This window comes from Malania oleifera, chromosome 5, assembly GCF_029873635.1.
Source record: "Malania oleifera isolate guangnan ecotype guangnan chromosome 5, ASM2987363v1, whole genome shotgun sequence".
NCBI classification, from domain to species: domain Eukaryota; kingdom Viridiplantae; phylum Streptophyta; class Magnoliopsida; order Santalales; family Ximeniaceae; genus Malania; species Malania oleifera.
Genome location: NC_080421.1, coordinates 100,647,627 through 100,659,361, shown reverse-complemented (window position 1 = coordinate 100,659,361; position 11,735 = coordinate 100,647,627). Strand labels below are relative to the sequence as shown.

General features: G+C 35.2%; 1 protein-coding gene across 2 annotated transcripts; it reads left to right on the top strand.

Annotated features, from left to right (window-relative positions):
- Positions 1-414: 414 nt before the first annotated feature.
- LOC131155020 (NADH dehydrogenase [ubiquinone] iron-sulfur protein 5-B-like) lies at positions 415-10,755 on the top strand. Of its 2 annotated transcripts, none has more exons than XM_058107900.1 (2): positions 415-697; positions 10,424-10,755. In XM_058107900.1, exons 1-2 carry the CDS (start codon positions 548-550, stop codon positions 10,526-10,528), a joined length of 255 nt encoding a protein of 84 aa, XP_057963883.1. In that variant the 5' UTR covers positions 415-547; the 3' UTR covers positions 10,529-10,755. The 2 variants fall into 2 exon arrangements, with proteins under 2 accessions (XP_057963883.1, XP_057963884.1); XM_058107901.1 differs by lacking the exon at positions 10,424-10,755 and adding an exon at positions 1,226-1,261 and having other exon boundaries at positions 450-697.
- The last annotated feature ends 980 nt before the right edge of the window (positions 10,756-11,735 follow it).

Below are 11,735 nucleotides of genomic sequence, written 5' to 3'. Positions count from 1 at the left end.
TAAAAGTTAAGTATTAAAAAATAAATTTTAATTCTCTTTAAAAAAATAACTTTTAACTTTTTAAATTGCTTTTTAAAATTTATAAATCAAAAGCCATCAAAATATAAAAACAACCTTTTCAAATGTCTTTTATTAATTCTTGAAAAATATTATAAAATTATTTAAGCTCTATTTTATCTACTAAAAGATATAAAATTTTTTACTCCATGTCAAAACAATGAAAAACATTGATTTCAAGCATTAGTTTACTTAGACAGAATATTTATTAAATTATATTAATTTTTTTTTCAAGTACACAATTCAAATACAATCCCAAAATTCAAATCTCACCATCCTAATAATTTTTTTTTTAATAAAAAAAGTAAGAACCAGACCTTTTTTTAAAAAAAATATTTTAGTTTTTTTTTTGGTTTCCCTTCTACTCATTATTTGTATTCGGCACGTAATAATAAAATTACCATTAGCCCACTCTTCCCCCTGTTCGTCGGCGGTCACCAAACACCAGAATCAGTTCTCAAGCACTAGAGAGAAGGGAGGGAGGGTGGAGATGGCGTCAGGGTGGGGGATCACGGGGAACAAAGGGAGGTGCTACGATTTCTGGACGGACTTCAGTGAGTGCATGTCTCGTTGCAGGGAGCCCAAGGACTGCTCTCTCCTCAGGGAAGACTACCTCGAGTGCCTCCACCACTCCAAGGAGGTCTTTCTTCAACTCATCCCCCTCCTTTCTCTTATTCCCCTCTCTTATTCGTCCAATTTCATACCTCAATTGATGCTGGTGATCTCAGTGTTTGTGAATCTCATCCATCTTCCGTCAATTCGGTGGCCCTAATTTTATGCTCCCTTCTACTGTATAGACCCTAGCCTATTGGCTTGATTCCTGTGTTTGGAGGCACCTATAGAGTAAACTCGAAAATATTGTATGATTTTATCTTTCAAATCACAATTCGAATTTTGTATCGGCTAAATTTTCTGTGTCCAGATGCAGTCGCGCTTTATTGATTTTATTTTCCCCTTTTCACTTTTTTCTGAATGCGGTGTTTGATGTTTTGCGTTGTTTTGGAATTCGGTGCAATTGAAGCACTATAGCTAGTCTACTGATTCAATTTGTGAAATGTTGCTTCCAACAGCTTCCCCATATGAAGATTACATGCATAGCTACTTGATTTGTCTTAAGTTTTTGTCTCAAAATTTCACTAGCTCATCTATATTCATGCTTTTGTGTCAGAAGCCAGAAGTTTCCATCAAAGCTTGATATACACGGGTGAGCACCAACTTTACCTAAAAGCTTAAACTATTAGGTTTTGGGCCCATCATGTGCATAAGCTACTCATTGTCCACTTAATTTTTTGATGTGAGACAACTCTCACAAGTGAATTTCCAACATTTTGCTGTTTAAAGTGTTCCTTTAGAAAAAAATGCTTGTATGAAATTATTTTCTCTATAGAACAAATAGCCATACGCTAATGTTGTGTTGAGAACTTATCCTTGAGTTTAATCTAAATATATTAGTGGTTTCAGCACTATGATCCCAAACCGATGTGAGGACATAACTCCTCCCATTGGTATTTCTGTGGAGGTTACACGATTAGTTTTCTGCTAGATATACTTGTTCATTAAATTTGTTTTTGTTGAATTTTATTAAAGTTATATGAGCTTTGTTATATTCTTATTTGTGCTTTCTATATGTAGTAATCTTTTTTCTCTTGTGCATTGCAGAAATAAGTAATGTACAAGCAATTGAGGTCAATGTATTTTTATTTTAAGATATTAAATGTGAAACTTAAAATGCTTATGTTTTAAAAAAAAATTATTATTATTTTTTTATAAACTGGGAAGCAATTGAGTTCAATGGTTAAATGTATTGTATAGATTACCATAGGAGACAACTTTAGTAGAGAATAGTGAAAGTATTATTGAACTAATTGAAATATGAAAAAAATGAATTAAGGTTTGTTAGAAGAGATAGGCTTTTAGTAGTTATGTGGTGTAAGTAGGGGTATTTTTATCTTTCAAGTTTTTTATTATAAATATATAAGAGGTCACACCAGGGGTGGAACATAAGGCTTTAGGAAACTGCTGCCTCCTTCTTTCTCTTGCTTTCTTCTTCTTCTTCTTCTTTTCTTTTATTTTCCTCCCCTCCATCTCTAACTTAGTTGTATAGGGACAGGACACTTTTCATCTCGATTTGTCTATGTAGCATCCTTGGTAGGATGCTCTGTGTGTTCATGGTGATTTGCTGATGTGCAGTGCTGCTTTGTTTCTGGTATATGCTGCTGTGATGTTGTTCATTGGTTGGTGTTGACATGATGTTGCTGTGTGTTTGTGATTGATTGCCTACAATCTTGTATTGGCTGTTGGTGGTTTTGATTGGTGTTCAAAGACTTTATTTACGGTTCTTTCTGGCACTCACTTCTAGTTGCTGCCGGCCATCATACTTGAAGTTGTTCTGCTGTCAGGTTGTTTGAGTGCCTGTGTTTCTTGTTGTGGTCTATGGTCTCTACCCACTTCCACATGGTCAAGTAATTCCTCCTAGGATATTTTAACTTACATTCCATGGTAAGGGCAGCCATCTTTGACGTTTTGAAGGTTATGCTTTGCATAGTAGTCAAAATCGCGCCTGAGGCGCGAGGCGCAGTGGGGCGATGAGGCGCTAGGTGAGGCAACCTTCAAGAGTTGCAGCTGGGCACACTGACGCGCCAGGTGCAGTGAGTCACACCCTTAAAATTTTTTACCTTTTATTTATTTATTTATTTTTTAAACCCGTTAAGAAAGAAAACGTAGCCAGACTCCAGAGCCAAGCTTTCGAACCAAGTCCTAGTCCTTCGTCTTTGAGCCTTCAACTCAAACCAGCAGGAGCTCTTTGTCTTTGAGCCTTCAAACCAACACGAAAACAGCAAGAACCCTTCATCTTCGAGCCTTAGAACCAGCAGGAGCCCTTCGTCTTTGAGGTTCGAGCCTTTGAACCAAGACAATGTTTGTCCTTCTTCTTCTTCTTCGTGTTCTTCAGGGCTCAATAACTTGCTTGCTTTCCCTGTTCTTGGCAACTTATAGACTAACTTCCATTAAGCCACTAAGTTAATATTATATTATATGTAATTAATTATGTAATTTAATGCAATTTTATAATTAATATATAACATTTTTTTTTACTGAATTTAGCTGCTGTTTTGTCTGGAAATGCAGTATGAGTTTACAAAACTATACATTTTTCTGAACTATATTATACATGTTTCACTTGGAACTTGGTTGTCATAATTTCTATGCATTTATGTCTTGGTATTGAATATTTTGGCATTTTAAATTCTAATATTACTATTGATGTGTTCATATATCAAATACCCACCAAATAAGCATTGTAAACAATTTGAATAATTGTGCACCTCACTTTCGTGAGGCGTGGCCTTCGCCTTGTGCCTCGGCTCCAAGTACCCTTTGCGCCTTGGTGCGCCTTGTGCCTTTGACTACTATGATGTTTTGTGCTTGTGTGTAGTGCCTGATTTCACATTGTTGCTGTGTTGTTCATTCCTGTTACTAGCTTGTGCTTATAGAGCATATGGGACTGTTTTGATAGCCTCTATAGATAGAGGTTTTATTGGATTGACGACTTATATTGTTGATGCAGATATCACAACCATCCAATTGGTTGGATTCTCCAACTACCTATTTTGGTTTGATGTCTATATTAATGTGAAAGGGAAGCCCAAGCATTTGCTACATTCTCACCCATCTCTAGACTCTTAGGATTATGAGGTTTGGATGAAAGAGAATGACATTGCTTATGTAGTTGACATATTGCTTGTGTGGTTATGGAATAGTATGGAGTCATGAATTGTTGCAAATGTAATGTTTCATGGAACAACCATATTGTATGGATGATCTCTGTGAAAGCTTCTTGCAAGATAAAAATCAGAATTGTGTTTCTAAAAAGGAATTTTTCGAATATGACCTAGGTCCATTAGTGAATATTATGTTACTTTAAAGGGTATGTGAGAGGAACTTAACATCTATCAACCAGTTGGTTCAAACATTAAGATGATTAAGAGGCAAAGGGCAGAGTTCTTGGTTGCCAAGTTTTTGGTTGGGTTGAGTCTACAACTTCAACCCATCCACGATTAGATTCTTGTTCGTGAATCCATGTCATGACTCATTTGTGTATGAAGCATATGCTAGAATCTAGTGGATCACTACAAATGGTTTTCAACCTTCTTCTAAGGCTTCTTCACATGATAGTTCAGCTATGGTTAGCACTACATTTAATTGTGGTCGAGTAAGTGTTGGAGGATGAGGATGAGGATAAGGTTTGGAATTCAATTGTAGCAAAAGTAGTGTATTAGGATGAGGAGATCGTGGTGTCAATTCTCGCATTTGCAGACATTCTGGAAAGGACAATCGTGCTATTGATCTATGTTGGGATCTCTCTAGGGCCAATAAGTCTCTTTATGAGGGTGATTCTATTGTTGACACTTCAAGTGCACCGGACACTCCATAAGGGAGTTGAGTACGTCATCTACGATGTCCCGAGATGAGTATAATATTCTTTTCCGCATGGTTCAACAACTTCAAACCAAATCTTCTACGTCTAGTGCTGTTGTGGCCTATTTAGGTAGTATCAGGCTTCTTGTCTCTCCATCCTATTCACCTTATTGACTCTGGTTCCTCCTCCTATATGACAGGTAGGCTTAATTTATTTCAGCTCATATAAACCCATTACTTTACACTCCAAGGTTACTTCTGTTGATGGTTCGATTACACCAATTTCTAGTTGAATCAATATTATTTCATTTAATTCTATTCCTATTTCTTCTTTGTTACGCGTGCCTAAATTTCCCCCAAACCTATTATCAACTAGTCATTTAACTAAATATCAAAATTGTTTTGTCACCTTCTTTCCTTCTCATTGTGTTATTCAATATCTCTAGACAAATAAGAGGACTCATGGAGGGCTTGAGAAGGATGACCTATACTATTTCAATGGTGGTGATAGTAGATTCAGTTCTTTTCTTTTTGCTCCTTCAATTTTTACCCATGGTATTTCTCTGGATCAATGGCATTGTCATTTGGGTCATCCAATGCTTCAAAAAATTGTAAGAAATTTTTCTTATGTTCAAGTGTATTTATTGTTTTGAGTGTTCTGCATGTCAATTAGGAAAGCACACTAGGACATTTTTTCATCAAGGGTTGAGTCTCGTGGTAAGTCATTGTTTTCTGTTATTCATTTAGATATTTGGGGTCCATGCATAGCACTATAGCCAAGGATTTGACTTGTCATCAATGTTTTGTGTCTTTTGTGGATGATCTTTTGTGTATGACCAAGATATACCTCTTAAAAGGCAAGACAGGTTTGATTTTCTTTATGAATTTACTCAATTTTATGAGGAAATAAAAACCCAATTGGCATTAGTATGTAAATTTTTTAATCTAATAATGCACTTCAATTTATTTAAAATGAGTTTCATTTTTTTCTTGGCCAAAGGAATTATTCATCAAACATCATGTGTACATGAGTAGCTGAATGGAAAAAAGTAGACATTTACTTGACATAGCACAATTTCTCTACTCTTTCATATGCATGTTCTAAAACTATTTGGACTGATACTCGTGTTATAGTTTGTTCTTTGCCTAATAGGATGCTTTAGTGTTCTAGGGGGACAAATTCCTTTCTCTGTTGTGTACCCAAAAACATACATGCTCTCTGTTGTGCCTTGTGTCTTTGAGTTCATTATGTTTTGTTCATTTTTCAGATAGAAGTCGCAACAAATTTTCTCCTTGTGCTATTAAATGTGTCTTTGTTGGCTACTTGTTATCTCAAAAAGGATATAGATGTTATGATTCTGCACTTGCAGGAAATATGTTAGTGCAGGTGATACCTTTGTTAAGGGGACACCTTATTTCATAGTGTTGAGTCCTGATTAGATGAATATATTTTGAGTCCATCAATGATTTTTGGCTTTCCATTGTGCATTGATCTTCTTGTCCCTACCATTATCCCTCTAGAGAAAACTTTTGCTACTCCTCCAAATCCATCAGTTATTGACCCAAATAAACAACTAAGGGCTTATGAACGACGAAAAGTAGGCACAAACTTTGCTACCACCATGCAGCTGCCTCCCGCTGCCCTTTACCTTTCAACTTTTAGTTCTGAAGATCCATCCCAACGTGACTTGGATTTCCCAATTGCACACAGAAATGGCACCCAAACATGTACTCAACAATCATTGAATGCTTATCCTAATTCTCATTTTGTTACCACCTTCCTAGTCCTATGTGTTCTTTGCCTTGTCTCTATCCCTTCCTTACATGCCAAAGCACTTGCTAACCTTTGGTGGAAGCATGCAAAAAAATGTAGAAATGGATGCCTTGACCACTTAGGGGACATGGGATTTAGTGGATCTTCTTCTTGGTGAGTAGTTGGTTAGGTGTCATTGGGTCTATACTATAAATATCTTCTTGACAGCTCTATCGAAAAACTTAAGGCTTGATTTGGTTGTTAAGTGGTACACTCAAACATATGGTATTGATTTTTTTGAGACTGTTCTCCCATTGTTAATTTGATTGGCCCTTACACCAATTGGATGTCAAGAATGCCTTCTTTTATGGAGATTTGCGAGAAGATGTATACCTGGAGCAACTTGCTGGGTATGTTGCTTAGGGGGAGGATGGTAAGGTATGTAGGTTGCATAAGGTCATTTATGGTCTTAAGTTTGACAAATTTAGTGAGGTAGTCTTTTGCATTTGGTTTCATTGAGTCCTATTCTGATCATTTGGTTTTTTGTCTGCCAAAATGAGACGTGTGGTGCTTCTAGTAGTTTATGTTGATGACATCATCATCCCTAGTAATGATCGAAATGGGATTGCGGATGTAAGTAGGGGATCAAATCAAGGACTTTGGTACTTTGTCTTGCTTTCTTGGATTTAGATTATACATTATAAGAAAGGTATCTCAATGAGGATATACCCTATGCTTGCTAGGTGAGATTGGTACATTGGGACCTAAACCAGTTAATACCTATACCAGTTAATATTACTGTGGATCCCAATGTGAACTTGTCTAGGGATGTTGGACCATACTTTGAAGACAAATGTTGATATAGGCAGTTGGGAGAGTTGATCTACTTGAGTATCACTAAACCGGACATATCCTTTGTTGTTGGGGTGATGAGTCCGGGTATGGAAAATCCTGAACAACCACAATGGGATGCTGTTTGTAGGATTCTAAAGCATCTCAAAAGGCTCTCTTGGTAGAGGTTTCATATTTAAATGTAATAGAAACTGTGAGATCATGGGATATGCTGATGCAAATTGGGTTGGCTTTGTCGACAATTGAATGTCTACTACTGAATACTATACATTTATTGGATGAATACTGTACATTTGTTGGAGGTAATCTTGTTACCTAGCATAGCAAGAAGCAAACTCTGTAGCTAGAACTAGTGCTGATATAGGATACTGAACTACGGCTCATACTTTGAGTGAGCTTATGTGGTTCAAACATCTTATGTTTGAGACGAGATTCTTGGTTAAGAAGCCACATATATGCTTTTTGATAATCAAGCTGCTATTTATATTGCTGACAACCTAGTGTTTCATGGGAGGATAAGGCATGTTGAAGTTGGCTTTCATTTTGTGAGGGATGCTATCTTGACAAAGGTCATAAGGATTCCATTTTTGAAATTTGTTATCAGTTGGGCAATGTTTTCCCAAAACTTTATTTAAGCCTTCCTTGACCAGTGGTTGTAACAAGCAGGGATTAAGTGTTATTTATACACCTTGGGGTGGGGTGGGGAGGGGGGGGGGGCGGGGGGGGGGGGGGGGTATTAGAAGAGGTAGGCTATTATAGTAATTTTGTGGTGTAAGTAGGGGTATTTTTGTCTTTCAAATTTTTTTATTATTAATATATAAGAGGGCAGATCTATAGCCAAACATAAGGCTTCAGGAAATTGTCATCTCCTTCTTTCTCGTGCTTTCTTCTTTTCTCCTCCATCTCCAACTTCTCATCAAGGTTAATTAATGAAATGAGAAAAACAGTAATAGGAAATACTAAAAATTAGAACTCATAACTTCAATAAAATTTTGAAACAATCTATTTCTTTACATTATTGTCCTCGCTCAATATGAATTGCATGTGCATGTACTTCTTGCGCCATTATTTGTCTCTCGCTTAATTAAGCACTAAATGAATTTTTTTTTTTGAGGTCTACTTTAGCAATAAATAAACAATCATTTTTTTTAATGACTCAATTTTTTTGCACTTATCATGATGGCGTTTTTCATAGATAAAAAAATTAAATACATTTTTAAAACTTTATTCAATGATTTCATATGTTTAATCACAAGGCATATTTTTAAAGATTTGAGTTACATTAGACAAAGCCAATTTACTACATGAGTAACATTAAACATTTGAACCCAAAAAATAATTAATAGTATTTTTAGATCATCGAATAAAAGAAATAATTTTCCTTTTAGATCTTGATAATTCCCATTCTAATGTATGATTCAGATGCATGAATGGGATTGTACATCTGGGAATGAGATTGGCCAGAGATTCCAATTCTGTTTATTCCATTCTAGGTTCCAATTGAGGCTGAAAAGATTAAGAGATGAGCACATTGATAATGAATAAGTAGTATTGCTTGTAAAAGATAAATAAAGGGAAGGGCATTTGAGATTATTGGGCCCCTTTGCAATGTAGACAAAGTAGAATACCAGTGGGAATGAATAATTTGATTGAGGTTAGAGGTCGTAGGTAGGTGGGGAAAGGGGTAAACCTATAAAAACTTGATTTGTAGTAATGAATGATTTGATGACTTTCTGAATTCTGGAGTATGCTGCATTGGCTCAAATAGAATGATGAAGAAGGATCCATGTAGCCAACCCCACATGATGGTGTGGTGGTTGTTGGGTTGCATATATATATATATATATATATATATATATTTTTAGGGGTTATAACAGTGAAATGTATAAATTATATTGCACTCCACAATCTTCTTTTTAGGTTTTATATTTGCCTTTTATCTCTCACCAGTCAATTGCAATTCTCCTCTGGTATTCTTCATTTTATTTACATTGTATGTGATTATTTGCTGGGTGCAATGCATCTGTTGCACAAAAATTAATGAGAATGAATCTATTACTTTCCTGATAATGTGAGCATGGATTTAATAGTTAGCAGGTTCAACTTACTACCGCTTTTATCCAATGTTTGCTTGGATGACTTTGATGATTTAATTCTCTTAAATTTATGGGAAGAACACCCAACTTAATTAGATTTGACTTAACTGGTTGTGGTTCACAAATCCAATCTAGCTAAAGCAGTTCATTATAGTAAATCACAAACCATCATGTTTTATGGAATAGTGGGATAGATGACATGTTCTATTTGTCCATTTCGCTGCCCTTGTTAATCTCCGTTCTGTTATCATTCCTTGTTGCTGCAATTGCTTCATTAGTTTTCATTTTTCTAATAATGGAAAGAAAAATTGTCAATCAATGGTATATCTATGTGAATTTTGCTGCAGTATATTTAACTGAAATGAATGGGTACCATGACATAAATAAATAATCTTTAATCACTCTTATATGTATATTTTCAACGATGTTTTGGAGCTTTGGGCTCCCCTTCATTTCTTTTGGCAGAAAGGATGATATTCTAGATTCCTAGAATTACTACTAGGTACTTGCTAGGTGCTACAACGTACTTCCTCAAGTTTATCATGTACAGTATTTTATTATAGCTGTTTACATTTTAAAAAAAAATTATATTATTAAGAAGCATAATAGCATACCTTTATAATATTTTGAGAGCAATATTATTTATTAGCCACATTTAGTTCCTCGTTTCCAATCTTCCGTGATCATTCAAATTCAAATTTAGTTCCACCTTTCTAATCTTCTGAAGGGCTTATTTTTCACTAAGGATTAATCTGACCATGTTTGCTGGCATTTTCCTTGAAAGACCTTACATTCTTATCAACTCATATGTATTGTTGCCAGTATCATTGGCCTTATATGTATGTGTCAGTACTATTCCAATTGGTGTTGTTTATTGGGCAATTTTCTCCGTTCCTTCCATTTTATGCTGTTGTCAGATGCTTGATCCATCCATAAAATTTTCATCCTCATCCATTTGCTTCAGCATCTTTTTTATTGACATGACTCAAGTGCAGAATCATGTGCATTCATGATAGCATCTCCTCATATTTCTAAATTATATTCGTATCAGAACATACTTTGTTTTGTCCAAAAAAAAATTTGCATGTGTGCTGAATTTTTTAGTTTACTAATGTGTGCTGAATTTTTCAATTTACTAGAGAAAGAGCTTATATCCAGATGAATAGATCTCCCATTTCTTAAGTTATTTACATGGAACCTGCATATTTTATTTACTTGATCCCAAGGCATATGTATAATTTTATTGCAGTTTCAACGAAGGAATCGGATTTACAAGGAGGAGCAGCGTCAAATAAGAGCAGCTGCACGAAAGGCCAAGGAAGGTGGAGATGATGTCGGAAAGAGTCATGCTTAGGGCCATACTGGATCATCTTTTTGGAGCTTGAGTAATAAAGATCCATTTTTCAGCTGTAATTTGATGTGGACTACATACAATGTCCCACCTGTTGTTCTTGTAACCCTGTTTTCTGTTTTCACTGAAATTGTATGGTTTCTATTGATGTTCTGGTTGGTGTTTGTCAAATGGAACGGCAAGTTCAGTTTTGCTTTGAGACACCACTGAACAGTGCTGTTGTTTCATAAGCCCTTTCTTCCTTCTCAAGAGTTTCTTTTACACAATTCGCAGCTGAATTCTAAGACTAATGCAGTTTTAGAATTAGGGTTGTAGCAAATTGGAGCAACTCTCGAAGCAGGCTGTGATCCAAAGCGAGTACTAGTTTACCTAGAGCTAAACATACAGTTGTATGTGTGCATTGTGGAATGCTGGTTTTGTACTGGGTTTGGGTTCACTGTTCTTTTGTTTTATGAAGCTGCGCGTCTAATTAGGCCAATGTGATGCTGACTGACTCAATATTCTTAGCTGAATGAGTTTAGCAATGGTTAACTGCCTTCCTCAGCCCATTGAAGATGAGCTCCAGAAAATTATGAATTTATGTTTTCAAAAGAGGACGTGATGATCATTTAGAATTATAAAAAAGTGCCGAATTGATAATTGGCTTGTAGCATTGGCTGACTATGGAGGGATGTGATGATTAGGAGCAGTGGAAGTTTGGAAATTTGACGAGTAGGAGTCGCCGAGTTGCGTCGAGGAGGATCAGACCTGTAGGTCCATGAGAAAAATGGTGAGAAGAGGAAGGAACGACAACCCGATGCAATGGTGGTGCAAGCATGTTAATTTAAATTAATATTAAATAATTTAAAATTTGAATTTAATTAATAATATTATTTTTATGATTTTAATGTGTTGTAAATATACATCAATAACTAGATTATTATTAATTTAAAAATATTAATATTTTGTAATCTAAAATATGCATAAAAATAAACCTGTTGTGCCCTATAATAAAAAATAAGTATCTAAGTATCATTTCTTTTAAATACAACTAAACACTTTATGATTTTCAATATTTTTTCAATTCAATACTTGTTATCAGTACTTATTAAATTCATTGCTTGTTTAAAAAATACTTATATAAGTGACTTCAAATGATTCTTTATAATAAAAGTTGAATATTCAAATGCCATTAGTTTAATTATTATTTTTAATTGACAACTTACTTTTA

What these genes read in the sequence shown, in the direction of transcription:
- LOC131155020 (XM_058107900.1), top strand. Translation starts at nt 548, where the DNA reads ATGGCGTCAGGGTGGGGGATCACGGGGAACAAAGGGAGGTGCTACGAT. An exon ending in GCCTCCACCACTCCAAGGAG is followed by an intron (nt 698 to 10,423) that starts GTCTTTCTTCAA and finishes ATTTTATTGCAG; the next exon opens with TTTCAACGAAGGAATCGGAT.